The 24659-nt window shown below is 44.9% G+C and overlaps 1 protein-coding gene across 11 annotated transcripts in view; it reads left to right on the forward strand.

Annotated features, from left to right (window-relative positions):
* The window catches only part of LOC137356372 (doublecortin domain-containing protein 2), a 198976-nt gene extending 180271 nt beyond the window's left edge, over positions 1-18705 (forward strand). For 9 of the 11 annotated variants that reach the window (XR_010971044.1, XM_068022287.1, XM_068022263.1 and 6 more), the window contains 3 exons: positions 4370-4439; positions 5130-5192; positions 17923-18705. Coding sequence is in view for 10 of the 11 variants with exons in the window: in XM_068022287.1 (XP_067878388.1) it covers positions 4370-4439; positions 5130-5152 (93 nt within the window). In the remaining variant the exon portion in view is untranslated. The remainder of the gene's footprint in view (positions 1-4369; positions 4440-5129; positions 5193-17922) is intronic. The other 2 variants (XM_068022334.1, XM_068022309.1) reach the window with 1 other exon arrangement.
* The last annotated feature ends 5954 nt before the right edge of the window (positions 18706-24659 follow it).

The following is a 24659-nucleotide window of genomic DNA, read 5'->3' on the forward strand; positions in this document are numbered from 1 at the left end:
ACAGTGGCAAGAGATAGTGAAGGAAGTTAATGTCAGGAGTACAGCTCCAAGAACATAGTTGCAATGCATCAGGAAGTTCAATGATCTCACACAGTGAATGCATCTTCAAATGCCATATCTTAACAACTGCACCACCAACTTCAGCAACTGCCTAAATCAGCATACCACTATCACTTACCTACCAGCAATCTCTATCAATCACAACTCATAACTAACATTCATATGCTTTACCTTACCCTCACACACTTTGCACTACTGCAAGCCTCGCACTCACATTTCACAGCAAGCACACACTAGCTGCTATTCAACCATGACAGGTACATCACCCAAACAGATTACACAACACTCATTGATACACCTCCCTTTCTCTTGCAGGAGAAGGTGGCAGACAACCGGAGCTTGCAGGAATTAAAAGGAGAGGGAGAGGCCTACTGCATGTTCTAATCCTCACGGAGGACTTGGTGCTGGCCATTATGGGAAGGACCATTGCTGAAGCTGTGGCCACCTGTGCAGCTGAAGCCATTGAAGATGAGGGTATCTGCACATCTAATCCTTCTCTCATTCACCTTCTCCCTCATCCCACAATCTCTTCTGACTGAAGCTGCAGAGGGTGTAAATACATACTTTTTACTTTCTCCTCTCCCCTCACTACACCCTTACCCTTGTCCTTTTATCCATTCACATATCCAAGAAATACAGCCTGACCAGGCAGTGAAGGAAAAGCAAGAAGACAGTGAAGATGAAGGAACACCATCACTTGAGTTCACAGTTGCACCCACCAACTCAAACACTACATGTAATTTAGAGGATAAGATAGAGGCAGGCTCTGCACATGGTGAGAGACTGGGCACAAGTGTGCAGGAGCCAGGGAAGTGGGGAAAGAATAGTGCAGGTGCTAACTTGCTGGAGGGCGAGGTTCGAGGTTCTGCTGCAGAGGCCTCAGTTGAGGACTTTGGGCCAGGTCACAGGTGTACATATGCTAATGCTTGGTGCACGGGAAGCCACCAGAAAGACTGCCCTCAATGTCAAGGAGCATGGAGGAATCCAGCACCAATTTAGCATAGGTCTTGCTCCAGAGTTATGAGCCTATTCTTTCCATCAAGAAACAGGTGGCTACCTCCAGCAGCACACCTGTGGAATCAACCATGATAGAATGTCTGCTGGCCAATGTCTCAGCTTCCATTGCAGTACAGACAACATCCACCCAATGTCTGAGGGCTGCAGTTGAAGCTCAGACTGGTGCCATGCAATCTCATCTTGCTCTCATGGAAGCTTTAGACTGTTGCCATCATGGTTCTGGATACCAATGTGTAAAAGGGCTTCCAGGGCATCACAGCACTTTAGCAATCTACTCTCCAGCCGATCCAGCCCCCAAAGACCCTCTGCGAACAGGGCTTCCTGCCGACAGCCCATCTCCCCTCTCCCTTCTCCTCTTCAGTCTTTTAGCAGCTTGTTCTTCTCTGCATAGCCTCTACTCATTGTCCCTGTCAGGCTCAATGCTACTAGGCCACCCATGTCTGGGAGCAACTGGTTTGTGCACAAGCTTTTAAGTCACCAAAAAGTACTCCAGCACCTGCCAGACCACCCCTTGTATGCTATTGAAACTTTAACCAACAATCGAAAGCAGCCAAAACTCATAGAATTACAACAACAACCAGAACAAATAATCCAGCAACTAACGTAAACAGTTGATAATCCCTTTAAACAGTGCTGATGGAGTGGGGCCCTCGTGCTGTTTAATGTGTTCAGCTATGTGAGGTTAAGACAGAGCATTGGCTGGAGCATGGAGCTGCAAAATGGCAGCGCTGGCATCAAGTCAGCATTACGCGCTTACTGACATCATAATCTACTCGTTGTGCATCCTGCCGGCGGACATTAAGTGCACGCGCCGTAGCCCTTTACCAATATGGCGTCCAGTGCACTTCACATTAGAAGTATGCATTTGTGGTACAGCCACCATTTTGGAACTTTAAGGGACCTCATGGCACCCAAAAAAAACAGGTGCTACCTAGCCCAAGTGCGTATTTTGGAAGGAGGATGGAACTGAGGGATAAGGTATAAAACACTCTGGTGAGATTCAAAAGAATGCTGTGTTGGAGCAAGTTCCGGCTTATCCACAACATGATGTCAAATAGGCAGTCTAACAGGACAGCAAAAGTTCTGGATTCAAGGGTTGTTGTAGATCAATATACACATGGAAGCTGAAACTATCCTTGCAGATAATGTTGCCAAGAGTCAGCATGCATATGAAGAACAGCGTGAGCCCAGGGTAAAATGTTGAGCCGCATTGCACCGTGTCATGGAGAAGAGGATGGAATGATTGATGGTGTTGAAACCTGCTGTAAGATCCATGTATTGTTGTCTTGACGATCGTTCTGGTGGATGAATGGAAATCAGAATGAAGAGATTTAAACTTGGGGTGATGGGAAAAATTGATGCCAAATTAGATGGGAATGATGGGTTTGAGAAATTTTGTGAAAAATTGATGGTTAGTTGGAGAGGGTAGAGGGTTCTGGGGAGCCTTTTAAGGAGTGTGGGTGCAAGCAGCTTCTTTGAAAGGTGGAAGGACAATGCCAGAGGAAAAGGAAAAGTTTATAATGTCAGTGACTCTTCGACAAGGAGAGTTGGTTGAGAGGCTAGGAACTGAGCTGGGAAAGGGTCAAAAGAAAAATGTGATGGGTCTCATGGAGCTGAATCTGATGAGAGCAGCAAAGGGAGATGATGGAGAAGCTACAGAGTATTGTGGAGATGGAATCTAGGGCTGAGGAAGGAAGATGCAGACTGTGGTTATGAAGCATTGGAATAAGTGAAGGCTGGGACAGCTGAGCAGATAGTCTTAATTTTGTGAATAAGGAAAACCATGAACTCTGCATACTTGGCATCAGAGATAAGGATGAAGTTTGCTTGGGTGGGAGGATGAAGGAGGTTGCTTTCCACCCTTGCTCTGTTTAATTGTACAGAAATTTCAAAAAACAAGTGCATTTTGGTGACCCAAGGCCACTTATGACTCGCAGTTTTTGCAATTTGGTTCTAAGTCAACTTTTACTCACAGTTATTTGCAAATATGTGCATATTTTGCAAAATTAATTGCAGAATTGTGTTACAAGGCAAGAAATAGACTGAATTCCTCTAATTCCAAACACTTTTAAACATGTGGGATTATTCCCTTAGAAAGTCAATGACATTTGTGTGAGAACGATTCTCACAAAAAGTACTTGTAAGTGAACTAAAACAAGTTCCTGGTTGCTTTCTGCAGCAAATTCCCATCACAGGGGAGGCCCGGCAACAATTATTAAAACCTTTAGATTAATATTAGTCTGTAGTTCAAGATAGAGACTTGGTGATGGTAGAGTACTCCCAATGGAGTTAGGGTGGGGGGAAGCCAGAGAAATTGTCATTGGTCCAATCCTGTACTGTTGAGCTTGGTCTTACCTATTTCACCGTAACTGAAGGGTAGATGACAGCTTCATGTCTAAAGGAGAATGTGAGAAATCTGTAGTTGGCGTATTACAGGATAGAAATGACATAATTTTCAGTTGATAATCATGACAAATGCTAACTTAACATGCTAATGACCTTTCTTTCAATGCATGATCTTATCAAACAGCTATATTTTGCTCTTAAGGAGAAGGTAATCCTATGTCTAAGTACTGTGCATGTTATTTATCCCTATATGTAATCACATAATGCCCTTCCCCACTTAGAAGCTGTTAAAATGATGACAATTGGAAGGTTCTACTATGGAGTCATCTGTTTGCTGAGTAAATCAATGTACAAATTGCAATGATACAAGCCAAAGAGGAATCCCACTGTACATTTCCTGTTTACTTTTTTTAAATTCAATTTACTCATTTGTCTTCATTTATATTGGGCTGTAGATCCAATATTACTATCCAGGACCTTACCCAAGCCTTGTGTGATTCCTTACAGTGAAAGCTGGTCAGCAATTTAACCACAGGGGCATGAGAGCTAAACTTGATCCCACTCTCATCTGATTTCCACACAAGTAGCTTTGTGATATGTTTCCCCTTTTCACTGAAGCCAAAAACTGTATCTTAGTTGCTGTCTTACATACGAGGTACAAACTTAACCAAATATAAAAATCTTCAGGTTTCTCTTCTCCCAACTTTGATCTCCGAACAGTTTTACAAGCAGCAAAATGAAAAACGCTGCTGCTGGAGCTGGCTGCTAATTGACTGGCTTCGGAATGTTCCAGAGGTAACCCTATGAAGAGGGATAACACCTCAGTTTAGTTTTGCTTGGTAGAACATTCACATTCAGTGGTTGGGCCAATTAATATTAGATCTAGATGTACTATAGGCTAAGGAACTTCGAAGCGCTGGCTGAAAGACCATGGTTTACATTCCAGGCACCAAGGGGAAAGGAGAAATTCAGAAAACTGTTTGGATTTCATTTCAGGAGGTCAGCAAGGTCTAAGGGTAGGTCTTTCAGGTGCACAGAGCTGGTAAGATTTAGTAATTTATGAAAAAAAAAACAAGATGGCAGTTTGTTTAGATTTCATTAGAGATTCAGCAAATGAAATACAGACATGTAAAATTAACTTCGTATTCCGTAAAACCTGCCTTGGATTTGAATCAGTTTATAGACCTTAATGATACACATTCATCTGTTTAAATTGAACTCTCAATTTCCCATGAAATTAGTTGTAAATGAAAAAGTTGTATTTGAGTATTGATATACAAAGGCTGATTCAGTACATGGACAGGATTGAGAAGCTTGAAATTAAACAATATAATTCACATTGGGCAAGTGTGCCAGCTATTTACTGCTGCATTTCTGCTGTGCTCTATTAGATTTTATATGGTAATAAATGAGTAAATAACACAAAGTTTATAAAGTTCATTTATCCAGATTGAGTAAAATGATTCTTCTGTTAAACATCTGATCACCACAGTTTCTTCAGTAACTGCATCAGACTTTGGTCACCATTAATCACAGCAAATTGGACATTAGTGATAGTGTGTTTTTGCTGAATTAGAACTTCAGTGGATTAGGCTCTCACTAAAAAGAAATGAATTCACTAATTGTAAAATACATGTATTAATTCACATCATGCTTCTTCATGCATGTTTATTGAAATAACTTAGTGCTGTTATGTCTTTTTTAAGATGGCTATAAAGATAACAAATGAAGACAGTGTGCCATGTTCCAGACCCTAGATGAAGCATGTGGTAAGTCTAGATGTTCTCAGGATGATCTTCCATAACTTTAAATTAACAGCTCAGAAGTTACACAGGGTGCACTAATTATTTACATTTAGGATTGGCAGCAGAACAACATTCAGCTCATCATGTTTGACATGGTGCTGCTTATTGCTGGTGTGAGCAAAGCCAGCATTTGTGGAGGGAATGGGAAAATGAGGTGCTGCTTTGATGACATGGGTCATTTTGTGTGTGATGAATATGCTGAAATAATTGGCCAAATAACCTATATATTCCCCAGCAGTATGCAGGTAGGAGATGAAACACACTGAGGTTCGATTATTTCGCGAGCAAATGTAATTGAATAATGCACAAAAGAATTTGTTACTTGCTCATTGTGTTGTCAGATAAATATCATAAGAAATGTGACAATCCAACTTCTTCTAAATCCAGAAAACATAGGTGCAGGTTGGCAAAGCTCAGGTTTGAGGGCTCCCAAGTGTTGGCTAGAGTACTGCAGGATTTTAATTGCAATGCAATTCACTTATTGTGTTCGACTAAGTCTTTGACACACAGAATGCCTCTAAGCAGTAGACACACAGAGAAACAAACAAAATTACAATGTATTTCCTCTGGATAGTAAACGTTATTGATCCTTTCGATCTTGACTCTCTCTACAAATTGTGAAGGAACGATCAAGATCTTTATAGGCCTTTAGTCACACACACTTTCAGAGATGCCTCGTTATTTCCTGATAATAGTTGTTGCAAACAAGACCCCAGAACTGAGGTAGTTCCTACAAAATACCAGATATCAACTTGTTTATTATCTTGGCCCATTGTCAGTTTTCTTTTCTCAAGACTGTCTTGGCTATCTTGTTTCACAATGTGGTAACAAAGAGAAGTCAACAGGTAGAATCACATAGCCTGTAATTTCAGCAGTAACTGAACAGTCTTCTTCTTCTTTGGCCTCCTTGTCTCGAGAGACAATGGGTAAGCGCCTGGAGGTGGTCAGTGGTTTGTGAAGCAGTGCTTGGAGTGGCTATAAAGGCCAATTCTAGAGTGACAGGCTTTTCCACAGGTGCTACAGATAAAATTGGTTGATAGGGCTGTTACACAGTTGGCTCTCTCCTTGCGCTTCTGTCTTTTTTCCTGCCAACTGCTAAGTCTCTTCGACTCGCCACACTTTAGCCTCGCCTTTATGGCTGTCCACCAGCTCTGGCGATCACTGGCAACTGACTCCCACAACTTGTGGTCAATGTCACAGGACTTCATGTCGCATTTGCAGATGTCTTTAAAGCGGAGACATGGACGGCCGGTGGGTCTGATACCAGTGACGAGCTCGCTACACAATGTGTCCTTGGGGATCCTGCCATCTTCCATCCCGCTCACATGGCCAAGCCGTCTCAAGCGCCGCTGGCTCAGTAGGGTGTATATGCTGGGGATGTTGGCCGCCTCAAGAACTTCTGCATTGGAGATACGGTCCTGCCACCTGATGCCAAGGATTCTCCAGAGGCAGCAAAGATGGAATGAATTGAGACGTCGCTCTTGGCTGACATGCGTTGTCCAGGCCTCGCTGCCGTAGAGCAAGGTACTGAGGATACAGGCTTGATAAACTCGGACTTTTGTGTTCCGTGTCAGTGCGCCATTTTCCCACATGCTCTTGGCCAGTCTGGACATAGCAGTGGAAGCCTTTCCCATGCTCTTGTTGATTTCTGCATCGAGAGATAGGTTACTGGTGATAGTTGAGCCTAGGTAGGTGAACTCTTGAACCACTTCCAGAGCGTGGTCGCCGATATTGATGGATGGAGCATTTCTGACATCCTGTCCCATGATGTTCATCTTCTTGAGGCTGATGGTTAGGCCAAATTCATTACAGGCAGCCGCAGTCCTGTTGATGAGTCTCTGCAGACACTCTTCAGTGTGGGACGTAATGCAGCATCGTCAGCAAAGAGAAGTTCCCTGATGAGGACCGTCCGTACTTTGGTCTTCGCTCTTAGACTGGCAAGGTTGAACAACCTGCCACCTGATCTTGTGTGGAGGAAAATTCCTTCTTCTGTAGACTTGAACGCATGTGAGAGCAGCAGGGAGAAGAAGTTCCCAAACAGTGTAGGTGTGAGAACACAGCCCTGTTTCACACCACTCAGGATAGGAAAGGGGTCCGATGAGGAGCCGTGAGACTGAATTGTGCCTTTCATATTGTCATGGAATGAGGTGATGATACTTAGTAGCTTTGGTGGACATCCGATCTTTGCTAGTAGTCTGAAGAGACCTCGTCTGCTGACGAGGTCAAGGCTTTGGTGAGATCAATGAAAGCAACATAGAGGGGCATCTGATGTTTGCGGCATTTCTCCTGTAGCTGGCGAAGGGAGAGCAGCATGTCAATGGTGGATCTCTCTGCTCGAAAGCCATACTGTGCCTCAGGGTAGACGCGCTCAGCCAGCTTCTGGAGCCTGTTTAAAGCGACTCGAGCAAAGACTTTCCCCACTATACTGAGCAGGGAGATTTCACGGTAGTTGTTGCAGTAACGGTCACCCTTGTTCTTATAGCGGGTGATGATATTGGCATCGTGCATGTCCTGTGGTACTGCTCCCTCATCCCAGCACAGGCAAAGCAGTTCGTGGAGTGCTGAGAGTATAGCAGGCTTGGCACTCTTGATTATTTCAGGGGTAATGTCGTCCTTCCCAGGGGCTTTTCCACTGGCTAGAGAATCAATGGCATCACTGAGTTCCGATTTTGTTGGCTGTTCGTCCAGCTCATCCATGACTGGCAGAGATTGGGCTGCATTGAGGGCGGTCTCAGTGACAACATTTTCTCTGGAGTACAGTTCTAGGTAGTGCTCCACCCAGTGGTCCATTTGCTTGCGTTGGTCAGTGATCGTGTCCCCTGATTTAGATTTGAGGGGGGTGATCTTCCTGATGGTTGGCCCAAAAGTTCTCTTAATGCCATCATACATTCCTCTGATGTTTCTGGTGTCGGAGGCCTGCTGAATACGACTGCATAGGTGTTGCCAGTAGCCATTTGCGCAGCGCCTGGCTGTTCTTTGTGCAGCGCTTCTGGCTGCTTTAAGTGCTACGGATGTTAACTCGCTGGGGGCTTTCTTGTAGTTCAACAGCGCAATGCGCTTAGCAGCTATCACAGGTTCCAGCTCTTCAAAGTGAGATTGAAACCAGTCTGCATTCTGCTTCACACATTTGCCACAGGTGCTCATTGCTGAGTCATATAATGGCTTCACTTATGTGGGCCCACTTGATCTCTGCATCCCCTGTGGGAGTGTTTTGAAGGGCTTTTTCAAGTGAATTTAGAAACTTATGTAACAGCTGTGGGTAAGAAATTCTGTTAGTGTTGATGCGCGGACGGCCCTTCTGCTTGGAGTGATGCAGCTTCTTTGGTTTGAGTCTAACCTTGCTGCACAGCAGGGAGTGGTCGGTGTTGCAGTCTGCACTGTGGAAGCTGCGTGTGATTTGAACGCTGTTTAAAGAGGCTCGCCTTGTGACGATGAGGTCCAGCTGGTGCCAACGACGTGATCTTGGGTGCCTCCAAGAAACCTGGTAACAGGGTTTAGTGTGAAAGAACGAGTTGGTGATGCAGAGGTTATGATAGGTACACAACTCAAGCAGTCTCTGTCCATTCTCATTCATCCTTCCAATGCCATAGCGCCCAAGGCAGGAGGGCCATGAGTCATGGTCGGCCCCAACCCTGGCATTAAAGTCCCCCCAGCAGGAACAGATGTTTGGTATTGGGGATGCTGCTAATGATGTTATGGAGTTCCTTGTAGAACTGGTCTTTAGCTTCAGGTGGGGACCAGAGTGTTGGAGTATAGATGCTGAGTAGGTGTACTGGACCAGAGGAGGCGAATAGTCGGATGGAAAGTATGCATTCCGAGCCATTTGAAGGTTGCTCTATCATGCTGAGCAAGGAGTTTCTGATGGCGAAGCCCACTCCATGCTGTCTTGGTTCTTCCAGATCCCTACCCTGCCAGAAGAAGGTGTAGTCTTGCTCTCTTAGAGATCTGCTTGCAGGAAGGCGTGTCTCCTGAAGTGCTGCAATGTCCACATTGAGTCTACTGAGCTCGTTGTTAATGATGGCGATCTTCCGATAATCGTTGATTTTTGCAAGGTCTTCCGACAGGCCAGGACACAGTTCTGACGTTCCAGCTTGCAAAACGAAGAGCTGGTACTTTCTTTCCTTTTTTGTCGTGCTAAACAGTACAGTCAGCTAAATTGTACACTGACTCATTAAGCTTTCCAGCATCCTGGAAATAAGCAACTTAAACCATTTGATTATTTCTAGCTACAGTGCAAATCTGTAAGCTGTTTATGAGTAAACAGAAAGCAAAAAACTTTAATTTTATGATATTAACACAAATTCTAATCCTACATACATATGTATATGTGACTAGGGTATCTTAGAGTGGAAACAATCTTTTCATTATTTACCCACAATAAGGCCCCAAGATTTCCCTGAACCCTTTACAGTCTGCTGCTTTCTCAGTGCCACTCCTCTCACTGGGTTGAGTTTTGTGAGGCCCCCTGAGGGCGGAACGGAGGTGGGGGGGAGGGCTCAGAGTATTATTGACAGGTGGTGGGGTGGTGGTGGGTGGAGGGCCCATCGCCTCCCCACTGCCCAGCGATCTTCCCAGAGGCAGGACAGGCCAACGATGACCTTCCCACCCAGAGGTCAATTGAGGCCATTAAGTGACCTATTTAGGCTAATTAAGGGCCTCTTCCCACCGCTGCTGGCATCTAATCAACGGCAGGGGGAGCGGGGGGTGGGGGCTCCTCTGGGCTGGGCGGGGCTCCTGGTGCTGCGCCTTTTTGAGTCCCTCTGGAGCAATCTTCTGGTCTTTTTGATTCAAAATACGAGGAGGTGGGATCCCCATCCATTTAAAAGCTTTAAAGGGACAGGGATCCTGCCTCCTAGAGCTGCCGGCCAATCAGAGAGCCTGCAGCTCAGTCGTATTGGCAGCGCCACAGGGAGCGGTGGTCATTGCCGGTACTGTCGAGGTCTTGGACCCAGGCCCAGCACTGGAACCCGGGAACAGAGGTAGGTGAGGCGGGCTCTCTGGGGCCAGTCCGGAAGGCCATGGTAAGGGCTGGTGGGGTGGTGGGGGGGGTGGTCGTTCAGTCCGGGGGAGGGGTTCCCGGGGTAAAGTTGTTCCCGGTGCGGGTCCTCCATGGGCCACAAATTGCCCACAAAGGAGAGACACCCCCCAAGCCTGCTGGTAAGACCCCAGCAGCAGCAGGAAGAGAGGCCCTTAGTTGGTCATTACTAAGTCACTTAAGGGCCGCAATTGGCCTCTGGGCGGGAAGGTTGTCATCGGCCTATTCCGCCCCCAGGAAGGTCTCTGAGTGATGGGGAGGCGATGGGCCCTCCACCCCGCTGCTCCTCCGCCACCCATCGTGATACTCCGATCCCGCCGCAGGGGACTCACAAAATCCAGCCCTATGTTACTGCTGCTGTGCTGCTTCTGCAGGAAAGGCTGAGCCTCGTACCAACCCGTTGTTATTCCTCAGTGTCCCACACTTACCTACCTGAGCCACAATCTCTAAGTCTCTAAATCTCCCAATTCCCATTCTCTAGACTTCCATCCTCTCCTGAGCCCACAATCCCCAAACCCCATTTCCCAATCTCTGACTCATGAGTCATCTCCTGGACACTATTTGCTTTCACTCCTGTGCCCCATTCCCTAACCCCCCAGTTCTTATCCTCCTTTCCCAAATCTCCCTCTTTGTCTCCCTGGCCCAAGCCCCAATCTTCAAGAATGCATCTTCACATGGCATCTCCTACACATCACACCACCAGCCTCTCATGAAGCTCAATACACCACACCCCATCACTCACCCAGCAGCACTTCCTGGCACTCAGGACTCACGCCTAATATCCAGACACTCCACCTCACCCTCACACACCTACCAATACTGCCAGCCTCAAACCCACCTCTCACTGCCTCCACATACCTCCAGCTACTCAGCTATGGCAGGCACATCACTCAAACACAGTGCTACACAATCTGACATTCTACCCTCTCTCTTGTAGGTCAAGATGGCACATAATAGAAGGGAGCAGAGCAGAACTGGTGGGGACAAGGATGCCTACATCTCCTGAGCCCTGCACAGGAGATGATTCTCAGCATCATGGTGCTCATAGCATCCAACGTAACTGAGAACATTGAAGATGACGACATGTTCCTGCCTTATGCCCCTTCTCAACTCGCAGCACATCCTCATCCTGCTATCTGGCAGGATGAACAAGCTGTGATGGTGTGACCACGGACTTCCTGCTTCCGACCCCACCTCACTTCTCTCGCACCAACCTTCCCTTTCTGATTTCTTGCCTTCAGACACCCAAGAACTGCCACCTGCCCAGCTGCAGCAGCCTCAGGAGGAAGCTAGAGAGCAACAGCACAGCACAGATGAAGAGGCCCCATTACTTGATCCGATACTCGCAGCCACCATCTCAGATACTGGAACTACACTTATCGTGGATGTTAGTATAGAGGTGGGATCAGCACATGTTGAGCCATTTGGGAATGAGTAAGCTGTGGCCAGACCAGTGGTAAAGGATGTTTTGTTTGACAGCTCACCAGAGATGAGTTCTGCTGCAGTGGACTCAGATGAGGACTTTGATGAGGCTTCGTACAGGAGAGTGCTGATGGGCATGCACAATGAGATGCTGGGTTCATTGGCTAGCCTGCCAGACAGCTGTTGTCACTGTTGAACATGGAGGAGTCTGGTTCCACCTTGGTAGAGGGTATGGTGCAGAGCCTGCCCTCTCTGCAGCCTCTGCTCCATCTCCCTGTTGTTCTGCAGACCCAGAGGTATGGTCACTGCTGCTCCCATGCCTGTGGCGGCCTTTATGTGGACAGGTCATTTACTCCTCGGCCATCTCTGTGAGGATGCCACAACACTCTCCTGCGAAGGCACCAAAACACCTCCAAATACACTCCCGAGTACTTTCAGACAGATTACAGGGAAAAGTTCCATAAATTTTACTTACTTCGGATGCCTATTCCTTTAAATAACAATCATCTTGCTGCTTCACATTTCTTTGTTCAAGAGTGGACAAGCAGGCTTTGCCAGGACCTGCGTTGTCCACTTTTATTATCCTGGCATCATGCCGATCGATTGTGCTGTTTGACATCGGGATAGCACCTTTTCTATGTGTTTGGGTGCATGGAGGGGATGCAGTTACATGCACCCATATCATTGAAGAACACCTGGCGTTGGTGAATCGAGGTAAGTCTGCTGCGGCGCTACGTGAATTAATTTCTCACCTTATATGTTAATGGGAATTCAAAAGAGCATTTGGATGATATGTGGATGATTGAGATACACTGAAATTTGAACAAACTATTTAGTAGCCTTAATATAAAAATTGTATGTCACATTGGTGTGTGAAATATTGCTGTGATGCATATTGAACCTCCTGATTCAGAAAACCTGTCTGAAAGTGTAACTGGAAAACGGATTTCATAGTAGCACTTGTTTCATTTCTTAAAATTATATTTGCTTGTCTAAAAATCACAGAATACCCGTTTTTCAGGTACTAGATGTCCTCCTAAGCCTTCAATATGGTGGGCAGGAAGGGCATGATCAGTCCCAGCTGGAAGTGATCATGCTGCCTGCCGTATGCGAATAGGAGGTTAGAGCAGATGAATGTATGGTTGGGGAGATGGTGCAGGAGGGAGGCCTTTAGATTCTTGGATCACTGGGCCTGTTTCTGGTGAAGGTGGGATCTGTATAAGATAGATGGGTTGCACCTGAACCAGAACAGGACCAGCATCCTTGCTAGGAGGTTTGCTAGTGCTGTTGGGGGGGTGGTGGGGGGGTTAAACTAATTTGGCAGGGGGATGGGATACAGAGTGGAATACAGTAGGGGGTGTTGTACAATCAAATATAAATGTGAAGCTATGTCAGTCCGGAGGGCAGAGTAAATGTAGACCTGTTAAGGCTCAGGTAAATAATACAAGGCTGAATTGTATCTATTTTAATGCAAGGAGTCTTACGAGTAAGGCAGATGAATTGAGGGCATTATTTAACACATGGAAATATGATATTACTGCTATCACTAAGACATGGTTGAGGGAAGGGCAGGACTGGCAGCTCAATATCCCAGGGTGTAGAATCTTCAGACGTGATAGGGGAGGGGGTAAAAGAGGAGGTGGCATTGCACTGTTGACTAAGGAGTCCATTACTGCAGTAAGGAGGGATGATATCTTAGAAGGTTCTTCTAATGAGGCCATATGGGTAGAACTTAAAAACAAAAAGGGGGCAATCACTTAGCTGGGTGTGTACTACAGGCCTCCAAACAGTCAGGGAGAGATAGAGGAGCAGATATGTAGGCAAATCTCAAAGAGGTGCAAAAATAATTGGATAGTAATAGTAGGGGATTTCAACTTTCCCTATATTAGAGGGGATAGTATTAGTGCAAAAGGCTTAAAGGGGGCGGAATTCTTAAAGTGCATTCAGGAGAGCTTTTTGAGCTGGCACGTAGAGAGTCCTACAAGAGGAGGAGCGGTACTGGACTTAATCCTAGGGAATGAAGCCGGGCAAGTGGTAGAAGTGGCAGTGGGGGAGCATTTCGGGGATAGTGACCATAACTCTAAGATTTAAGGTAGTTATGGAAAAGGGCATAGAGGGACTGGAAATAAAAGTACTGAATTGGGGGAAGGCAAATTTTAAGATGATAAAATAGGATCTGGCCAAAGTGGACTGGGAGCAGCTTCTTGTAGGAAAGTCTACATCAGACCAGTGGGAGTCATTCAGAAAGGAAATAGTGAGGGTTCAGGTCCAACATATTCCCGTAAAGGTGAAGAGTAGGAGTAACAAGTCAAGGGAACCCTGGATGCCAAGGGATATAGAGGATTGGCTAAGGGAAAAAAATGGAGGCATATGGCAGATTCAGAGTGCTGAAAACAGCAGAGGCCCGAGAGGAGTATAGGAAGTGTGGGGGAGTACTTAACAAAGTAATTAGGAGAGCGAAGAGGGGGTATGAAAAATCACTGGCAGACAAGATAAAGGAAAATCCCAAGGCGTTTTATAAGTATGTTAGGGGCAAGAGGATAACCAGGGAAAAAGTGGGGCCCATTAGGGATCATAGAGGCAATCTGTGTGTGGAGCCAAAGGATTACTTTTCATCTGTGTTCACTATGGAGAGGGACAATGTAGGTGTAGTGATCAGGGAGGGAGATTGTGATATGTTTGATCAAATTAACATTGTAAAGGGATGAAGTATTGGCTGTATTAGCAGGCTTAAAGGTGGATAAATCCCCAGGCCCAGATGAGATGTATCCCAGGCTGCTATGTGAGGCAAGGGAGGAGATAGCGGGGGCTCTGACACAAATTTTCAGATCCTCTCTGGCCACAGGAGAGGTACCAGAGGATTGGAGGACAGCAAATGTGGTACCATTATTCAAGAAGGGTAGAAGGGATAAACCAGGTAATTACAGGTCGGTGAGTCTAACATCAGTAGTAGGGAAATTATTGGAAAAATTTCTGAGAGACAGGATTAATCTCCACTTGGAAAGGCAGGGATTAATCAGGGATAGTCAGCATGGCTTTGTCAGGGGGAGAGAATGTCTAACAAATTTGATTGAATTTTTCAAGGCGGTAACTAGATGTGCAGATGAGGGTAGACCAGTTGATGTAGTCTACATGGACTTCAGTAAGGTTTTTGATAGCATGGGAGATTGGTTAATAAAGTAAAAGCCCATGTGATCCAGGGCAATTTGGCAAATTGGATTCAAGATTGGCTTAGCGGAAGGAGGAAGAGGATGATGGTCAAGGGTTGTTTTTGTGAATGGAGGCCTGTGACCAGTGGGGTACCGCAGGGATCGGTGCTGGGACCCTTACTGTTCGCAGTGTACATTAATGATTTAGACGTGAATATAGGAAGCATGATCAGTAAAATCGCAGATGACACGAAGATTGGTGGTGTCGTAAATAGTGAGGAGGAAAACCTGAGATTACAGGACGATATTGATGGGCTGGTAAGATGGGTGGAGCAGTGGCAAATGGAGTTTAATCCTGAGAAATGTGAGGTGATGCACTATGGGAGGTCTAACAACGCAAGAGAATATACAATGGATGGTAGGACCCAAGGAAGTACAGAGGGACCTTGGGGTGCTTGTCCATAGATCACTGAAGGCAGCAGCACAGGTAGATAAGGTGGTTAGGAAGGCATACGGGATACTTGCCTTTATTAGCTGAGGCATAGAATACAAGAGCAGGGAAGTTATGAAGGAGCTGTATAAAAAGCTAGTTAGGCCACAGCTGGAGTACTGTGTACAGTTCTGGTCACAACAATATAGGAAGAATGTGATTGCAATGGAGAGGGTGCAGAGGAGATTCACCAGGATGTTGCCTGGGATGGAGCATTTCAGTTATGAAGACAAACTGGATAGTCTGGGTTATTTTTCCTTGGAGTGGAGAAGGCTGAGGGGGGACCTGATTGAGGTGTACAAAATTATGAGGGGCATTGATAGGATAGATAGGAAGAAACGTTTTCCCTTAGCGGAGAGTTCAATAACTAGGGGGCATAGATTTAAGGTAAGGGGCAGGAGGTTTAGAGGGAAGTTGAAGAGAAATTTTTTCACCCAGAGGGTGGTTGGAATCTGGAACACACTGCCTGAAGAGGTGGTAGAGGCAGGAACACTCACGACATTCAAGAAGTATTTAGATAAACACTTGATATGCCATAACATACAAGGCTACGGGCCAAGTGCAAGGAAATGGGATTAGTTAGGACGGGTGCTTGATGGTCGGTGCAGGCGTGTTGGGCCAAAGGGCTTGTTTCTGTGCTGTAAAACTCTATGACTCTCTGTGACTCTATATTGGTAAAGGGTGAAAAATCATGTTGCAGTGTCCATGCCTGAAACAGACATTAGGCACAGTGCATGTGTAAATAGGGGGCCTATCATGTGTTTGAAGCCCAGCTGCAAAATTGGTTTGTTCTGAGTCAGCTGGTGCCAGCCGACAGTCAAAGAACTTGTGCCACCATTCCCTCCCCACTCGGGTTCCCAACTCTGGTTGGAGGCATTCCTGGAGGTTTTATCACATGGCATTCTGAACACATGAGATTCGACCATGTGATGCCTGACTATACGACATTTGCAGATGTTATTGCATTTACCTTATAAATGTTGGGTCCCTTGTAGTTGAGTATTTTTGTTCGCAGTGTTGTGCCAGCAGCTATTGTATGATAATTTTCAAATCCCCAGAGCAGGCGAAGAGGGAAACCGAGGGGGGTGTGGGGAAACTGCGGGTGGGGGAAGAGGAGAAACAGAGGGTGGAAGAAGAGGGGAACTCGAAGGTGGGGGAAGAGGAGAAACAGTGGGTGGAGGAAAAGGGGAAGTCAGGGGTGGGGAGCTAAGGGAACCAAGGGCAGGGAAGTAGGGAAACAGAAGGGCAGGGAAAAGGGGAAATGTAGGGTGGCAAAGAGGGTAAACTGAGGAAAGGGAAGGGGGAAATGAAGGAAAGGGAAGAGGGAAACTGAGTGCGGGGGAGGAGGGGAAATTGAGGGAGAGGAATGGGGAAACTGAGGGCAGGAAGAGGGGAAACGGAGGGCAGGGAAGAGGGGATATGAGTTGATCATGTGAATTGTGCCGAGACACCCTGATTGCTGAGACGGGATTGCTGGTACTCATGATTCCCAAGTCCTCCTGATTCCTGACTCTCTGGCCCCCTCCGATTGCACTACACATGGTCCTGGCTCTCTGTCGGTGATGTTACACAGCGGGGGGGGGGGGGGCGCTCACTCACCCATTTTCGACATAACTCCACCCCTCATCCCTGAGTTTCCCCCACCTGCCAATTGTTGTCACTACCGCCCAATCCAGTGGCTACACCACCCCCTCCCCCGCTATTTGAACATTCCTCACATTCCTCAGTAACCTGAGGGTGTTGCAGTGACCTGGCCATCAATTGCACTTTACCTGCGAACTGCCTTGATATAAATGAGGTGAAAGGCCCAATATCGGGGACACTTCATGTCCCAGCATTCAGGGGCAGGGATGGATCCCTGAACCCCACCACCCCCCCACCCCCTGACCCTGCCCCTCATGTTCCCATAAATGGCATGCTCAAATTTATGGGCCATAGTTACAAGCCCTAGTTTCTAACTAATGGTGAATTTAAATGTTTGATTAAAAGACATACTCCACTGCACTTGCAAACATATATGGGGTATAATGTCGACTTTGTGCAGTAAGAAAAAACTGGCATGATTGGATCAGCTGCCTGTTATACATCTCTCTCAATTAAAGTCGCTGGAGAAGTTAATTGGACCTGCTGTGCAATGGGCGACTGATTTGATATCGTCCATTTTACATTATCGCACAAAATTAAAATTACACTCAAAGAGAATGCCAGCTGGGAATAGAGAAATGAGTTATGATCCCTGTAGACTAATGAGTTGCCTTTTCCGTTTTAAAGTGAGTAGATGTACATTTCAAAGTCTTCATTTTTCTACAATGGCAAGGCAGGAAATATTGCACTGATACAATAATATAATCACTGAGCATAAATATCATCTACTATGTATCCATGCTTGTCCGGTGACAATGTATGTGACACCAGGAACAGACACCATTACTGGAGCAGTCCCAGATACTATAGATCTAATTATTTTCACTGGCGAAAATTATTCAGCAACATGCTTGCGGTGTCACTTGTGTTGTATATACATTACCAGGCACAATCGCTGGTTCTAATGGTACATAACTAGATTCCCATAATGGTCCTTGCTTTGTTTACTTGTAGGACTAAACATTCTAAAAAGAAGTCTTTGAATGAAAAGCAAAATAACATCTTGAAGAGACATCTTCAGCACTGGTGGGCAATCATCCTGTAAATCCATCAATATGCATTTCGATGAAGCTGCAGCTTTCAGATGCTCATTAATATGATTATTTTGAATGTATTCACATTTTTTAAAAATCAAGCAGTTTGTGCACTCTTGAAGCATCTTGACTAATATATTTGTTAGTAACATTTCATTATTGTATAACAGATAAGGATATAATTTTCACTATGTATGGTGGTGATTAGTTCTTTTTTGTAATTTTCTGATTAATTATTTCTGGTTTTGCCTAATCAGCAGGCTAACTGTTAAATATAATTGCATTTGCAAAAAAATTACAGTCTCAGGAGATGAATTAGATTGATTACATTGAGAAGAATAAAGTAATAAATTTCAACTATCTAATCGGTGGAACATTCTTCTTTGTCACAGTTTAATGAACTTTATAAATGCTGAGAAGGATTTTGTTATATATTCCATTGTCTTAGGGGTTGCAAAGATGCAGATAAAACAAAGTATCTTAGCAATGAACACTTTCTTGCCAGCAATGCTTATGTCAGGACTGATCTGAGTTAGAGCCTTTAGATATGCTTAATTTTTGAATAGCATTATGTTAGTTATAAGTCATATGAATTTACAGATCAATTAAGTCTCACAAATCTTCCTGTGTTGGATTCTCTGTTGAATTAAATATGCAAAACTGTGTCCTTCACAACAAAGCAATAAATGAGATTTGGAAATTGTTTGGAATTTTTGTTATAGTTGCATGACGTTTGTTATTGCTGATCAACTGATGCGGCTTTAAGCCATCCAGTCTTTCTGTGGGAAAACCAAAAACCTACCTAGACTAAAGTCTGACAATATTGATTTACTATATTTACTGCTTACAGGTGACCTGTCCTCTGACCTAACTTCTTCTGTGTAACTCTCTCCTCCTCCTCCAAAAGTAACCAGAAGTAAATGGTTAAGGTCCATATTTGGGATGGAACAAGGTCTCCCAGCATTTTTAATTTGGAACAAGGTCTCCCAGCATTTTTAATTTGTGCATACAGCGAAAGACAAGTGCGTCAAAAATCTATGTTGGCTGCATTGTAAGTGTTGGGACATGCCCACCTGGGGACTACAGTGCTGACCTCGCCAACATTCACAGAATCAGGGGGCGGTCCCTACATTTACATGACCTAGGTATATACCCGCAATACTAGGGAGTGTCTCATGTGCTTGTCCAGCAGCCCAAGAATTTCAGCAGAAGTCTGTCTGCTTTTGGTGCCGTGGGGTGGGGGTGGAGCGTCAGGTATTGTGACCTCATAAAAAAATACTTTTACCAGCCCATCAGCCCCCTTTATAAAGAGACTAAAATAATCATAACTTTATTCAAAGGTTTTTCAGAATCCAAGCTACATCCCAGAACCATCAATTGGATTGCTGGAGGTCTGGTTTGACTCTGCATACTGACTATTTATTCTGTACTCAACAGATCTCAACCCTGGAAATGCCCGTACTATCCCCTTCAGTGTCGCTGGACTTGTTTGAGCACCTGGAAGCTGTACCCCTCACAAGGCCCTCCGGAATCCCTGATGGAGCAAATCACTATTCAAGCTAAAGGGGTGTGAATTTTCAGCCCTCGGCTTTCATTAGCAAACCTTGTTCCCTATAAATTGAGATCTCAACTCTGGACTATTATTTATACTTTAAATATATTATGATTCACAACTATGTGAGAGGCCAACTACATTTTTGTGTATCCTCTAAAAGGTGGTAAATACTACAACATTAGGACAAGTTACTGTGTTGGCTCCATTATTATGAGGCCTGAGGCCCAAAATCTGGGGCTCTTGGGTCACACCATTACAAGCTCAGGGTAAGTTCCCTGCACCACAATGCAAACAGTCTACCAGGACAGTTGATGGCAACTTTACCAAAGAGAGCCATGAGCAGAAAGTATGGTTGATTGAAGGTGAAGTTTCTGAAGAGAAAGATAACCATGACTTTTCCTATCAACCATCATTCTTGTAGTAACATTAGAAGGTGATTTCTTACAAAAACAGACACTAACAGGACATTGAGAAAAGGTGTTCAATGATGTCAAACAAAAAGCAAAGGGAATGATTACAATTAGACTTTTGGCTTTTGGAGGCACAAGAGGAGAGCCTCAGACACTTCAGGGACAATTTTAACCGAACCCACCCATCGGGAAACTGATCGGATTGGTGCAACACTAGTTTTACTTCCTGTCTGACTTTACTCTGCATTGAAGTCAGCGGAGATGAATATTGGACTGGGTATAAAATCAACATCCCACCTAATCCCATTGATTTCCTACTGGCAAGTTAGATTAAAATCACCCCCTTAAAAAAGGAAAGTGTGGCTGAAATTCTTACAGTGGAGTTTTAGAGGTAGTTTATGGTTTGAGATTGGTGAAGTCAGTACCGATCCTAATAACAAAAATACAATCTCAATATAACATATACAAAGTTCACTTCAAGGTGACGAGAACCTGTCACAGATCTGACAAATTTGCACCAGTTGGCTATTACCTAAAGTTAAATTTCTTCATTAGCAACAATCCATTGTTACATTTAAGAGAAAAGTAGTTTTAGGAATTCATCAATTCATTACAAGCACTGTGAATTCTTGTTTTCAATTTCTTAAACCTTCTTCTGTAAGAACAAATCTCACTTGCCACTTCTGCCACCATATGAATAGTGTTACAATCCTCTATGCCTGTCAGCTCTTGTAAGCATGGGAGATTACAATGCTTGGCATTATTTGCCATTATTAAATTTAGGACACATTTTAATGTTAAATTTAGATTTCAGTGGACAAAAAAAACAAAGAACAAAGAAAATTACAGCACAGGAACAGGCCCTTCGGCCCTCCAAGCCTACGCCGATCCAAATCCTCTATCTAAACCTGTCGCCTATTTTCTAAGGGTCTGTATCTCTTTACTTCCTGCCCATTCATGTATCTGTCCAGATACATCTTAAAAGACGCTATCGTGCCCGCGTCTACCACCTCCGCTGGCAAAGCGTTCCATGCACCCACCACCCTCTGCGTAAAGAAATTTCCACGCATATCCCCCCTAAACTTTTCCCCTTTCACTTTGAACTCGTGTCCCCTTGTAATTGAATCCCCCACTCTGGGAAAAAGCTTCTTGCTATCCACTCTGTCTATACCTCTCATGATTTTGTACACCTCAATCAGGTCCCCCCTCAACCTCCGTCTTTCTAATGAAAATAATCCTAATCTACTCAACCTCTCTTCATAGCTAGAGCCCTCCATACCAGGCAACATCCTGGTGAATCTCCTCTGCACCCTCTCCAAAGCATCCACATCCTTTTGGTAATGTGGGGACCAGAACTGCACGCAGTATTCCAAATGTGGCCGAACCAAAGTCCTATACAACTGTAACATGACCTGCCAACTCTTGTACTCAATACCCCGTCCGATGAAGGAAAGCATGCCGTATGCCTTCTTGACCACTCTATTGACCTGCGTTGCCACCTTCAGGGAACAATGGACCTGAACACCCAAATCTCTCTGTACATCAATTTTCCCCAGGACTTTTCCATTTACTGTGTAGTTCACTCTTGAATTGGATCTTCCAAAATGCATCACCTCGCATTTGCCCTGATTGAACTCCATCTGCCATTTTTCTGCCCAACTCTCCAATCTATCTATATTCTGCTGTATTCTCTGACAGTCCCCTTCAGTATCTGCTACTCCACCAATCTTAGTGTCGTCTGCAAACTTGCTAATCAGACCACCTATACTTTCCTCCAAATCATTTATGTATATCACAAACAACAGTGGTCCCAGCATGGATCCCTGTGGAACACCACTGGTCACACGTCTCCATTTTGAGAAACTCCCTTCCACTGCTACTCTCTGTCTCCTGTTGCCCAGCCAGTTCTTTATCCATCTAGCTAGTACACCTTGGACCCCATGCGCCTTCACTTTCTCCATTAGCCTACCATGGGGAACCTTATCAAACGCCTTACTGAAGTCCATGTATATGACCTCTACAGCCCTTCCCTCATCAATCAACTTTGTCACTTCCTCAAAGAATTCTATTAAGTTGGTAAGACATGACCTTCCCTGCACAAAACCATGTTGCCTATCACTGATAAGCCCATTTTCTTCCAGATGGGAATAGATCCTATCCCTCAGTATCTTCTCCAGCAGCTTCCCTACCACTGACGTCAGGCTCACCGGTCTATAATTACCTGGATTATCCCTGCTACCCTTCTTAAACAAGGGGACCACATTAGTAATTCTCCAGTCCTCCGGGACCTCACCCGTGTTTAAGGATGTTGCAAAGATATCTGTTAAGGCCCCAACTATTTCCTCTCTCGCTTCCCACAGTAACCTGGGATAGATTCCATCCGGACCTGGGGACTTGTCCACCTTAATGCCTTTTAGAATACCCAACACTTTCTCCCTCCTTATGCCGACTTGACCTAGAGTAATCAAACATCTGTCCCTAACCTCAACATCCGTCATGTCCCTCTCCTCGGTGAATGCCGATGCAAAGTACTCGTTTAGAATTCACCCATTTTCTCTGACTCCACGCATAACTTTCCTCCTTTGTCCTTGAGTGGGCCAATCCTTTCTCTAGTTACTCTCTTGCTCCTTATATATGAATAAAAGGCTTTGGGATTTTCCTTAACCCTGTTTGCTAAAGATATTTCATGACCCCTTTTAGCCCTCTTAATTCCTCGTTTCAGATTGTGCCTACAATCCCGATATTCTTTCAAAGCTTCGTCTTTCTGCAGCCGCCTAGACCTTATGAATGCTTCCTTTTTCCTCTTAGCTAGTCTCACAATTTCACCTGTCATCCATGGTTCCCTAATCTTGCCATTTCTACCCCTCATTTTCACAGGAACATGTTTCTCCTGCACGCTAATCAACCTCTCTTTAAAAGCCTCCCACATATCAAATGTGGATTTACCTTCAAACAGCTGCTCCCAATCTACATTCCCCAGCTCCTGCCGAATTTTGGTATAGTTGGCCTTCCCCCAATTTGTCACCCAAACAGTCTGCTACTTTTCCTTCGTAAACCTCTCAGAAGTTTCCAGGCTTCAACTTGATTCTGTTAATGAATGCTGTGAAAACTAATCAACACAAATGGATTGACCAGTTGGGAAACAGGCTCTCTATGACATCCCTCTCCCAGTGATTTCTACCATTCTTGCCTACAATCTTCCGCTCTTGCCCGCTGGCCAAGCGTTGTGGATGAAACCAATTAATGAATACTTCATTCTGGCAGCAGATTTTAAACATTTGACACAGTCAAATGGTTTGATAGCGACTGAAAGACAGGTCATATTGATAAGAAGAGTTAATTTGCCCTTTATGTTTAGATTCCCATTAAGTCATAAATTACAGCTGATTTAGAAGTGTGGACCTCAGTCAAATGCCTCTTATTCATCCATTATTGATCCATGTTAATCTCTGTAACATGGACACAGTATTTGAAAACACATGTATAGTCTAATAAGTCTACTTTGATATTAGCTAAAAGATCATTAACAACATTTAGCACATAAATTACACATGCCCTAATGATTCCTTCTATGTGCTGGTTTTAGCAAATCTATATTTGCTCACTGTGCAAGCTTGATGCCAAAATAGGGTGCATCAAAGCTATCCTGTGGGCTAATGGCTACCTTGCTTTGATCATTGCTCACTGTGTATCGCACATACTCAGGATTGGGCCTGAGGCCGCCACTTTCAGACCTGAAAAGTGCCCAATCTACCTCAAATTACCCTGAAATTATCTCAAAGATTTGAGGTCCAGGTGAAACTAGCCTTTTCACAATGCTACTATGCAGTAGCACCACAAGTGGTAATTTCCACTAACAGGTGCTGCTGTCAAGCCAAAAGGACGTTCTGCCTATCACACAAATGTGTAATGCGGTATATGAATTCCAGTGCCAGTGCGATGCCAGGTATGTAGGCCATACCTCACAACAACTGGAAGATTGTATCAAACAGCATGTCCCTTCAACTGTTTGCAGTAGGCAGAGTACTGACTGTACGCAACCAGCCTTACTTGCAAAAACAATGGGTTGAATTTTATACATCGACGTCGGGAATGGTGGCGGGGGGTGCATGAAGATTTCTCCAGATGAGGCCCGCCACCAACCTTGAAACTGGCAGGGCCCATCCCAATCTTGGCGATGGCGGTGAAGCCTCGTATCGGCACCCCACCCCCCCACACCGCTCGGTGATGGGACCTGCATTACAATATGCAGGTGGGCAGTTACCATTCATTAACATGCAGGCCATTGTGATTCAGACCGCAGGTTGAGATCTTCATCCTGAGGGCCGGCATCGACGCACCTTCGGATCCCTGTCTGGGGAAAACGAGGTGCGACTCCTGTGGGGAGGGGGGAGGAGGTACTTTTCTCAGTGCAGGAGTGGGGAGAGAAGGGTCAAATTCTTTGGATTGGTTGGGGGGATGGTGGGAAGGGGTTGAGGGTTAGAGTTTATGAAATTTGGGGGGGGTGGTGGAGGGAGGTCACGTAGTCAAGGTAAGTATTTTGGGGGTGAGTGGTCAAGGAAATTAAATGTAAGCCTATTGAGGGCGTGGGAGAGGGGATGGAAATATTTTAAAAATTATTTTTAAGACTTTTAAATGCAATTTGCTTTTAAGATTTGAAACTGTCATTTGGGGCTCTAAGCCCTTTAAAAA

This window comes from Heterodontus francisci, chromosome 3, assembly GCF_036365525.1.
Source record: "Heterodontus francisci isolate sHetFra1 chromosome 3, sHetFra1.hap1, whole genome shotgun sequence".
NCBI lineage: Eukaryota > Metazoa > Chordata > Chondrichthyes > Heterodontiformes > Heterodontidae > Heterodontus > Heterodontus francisci.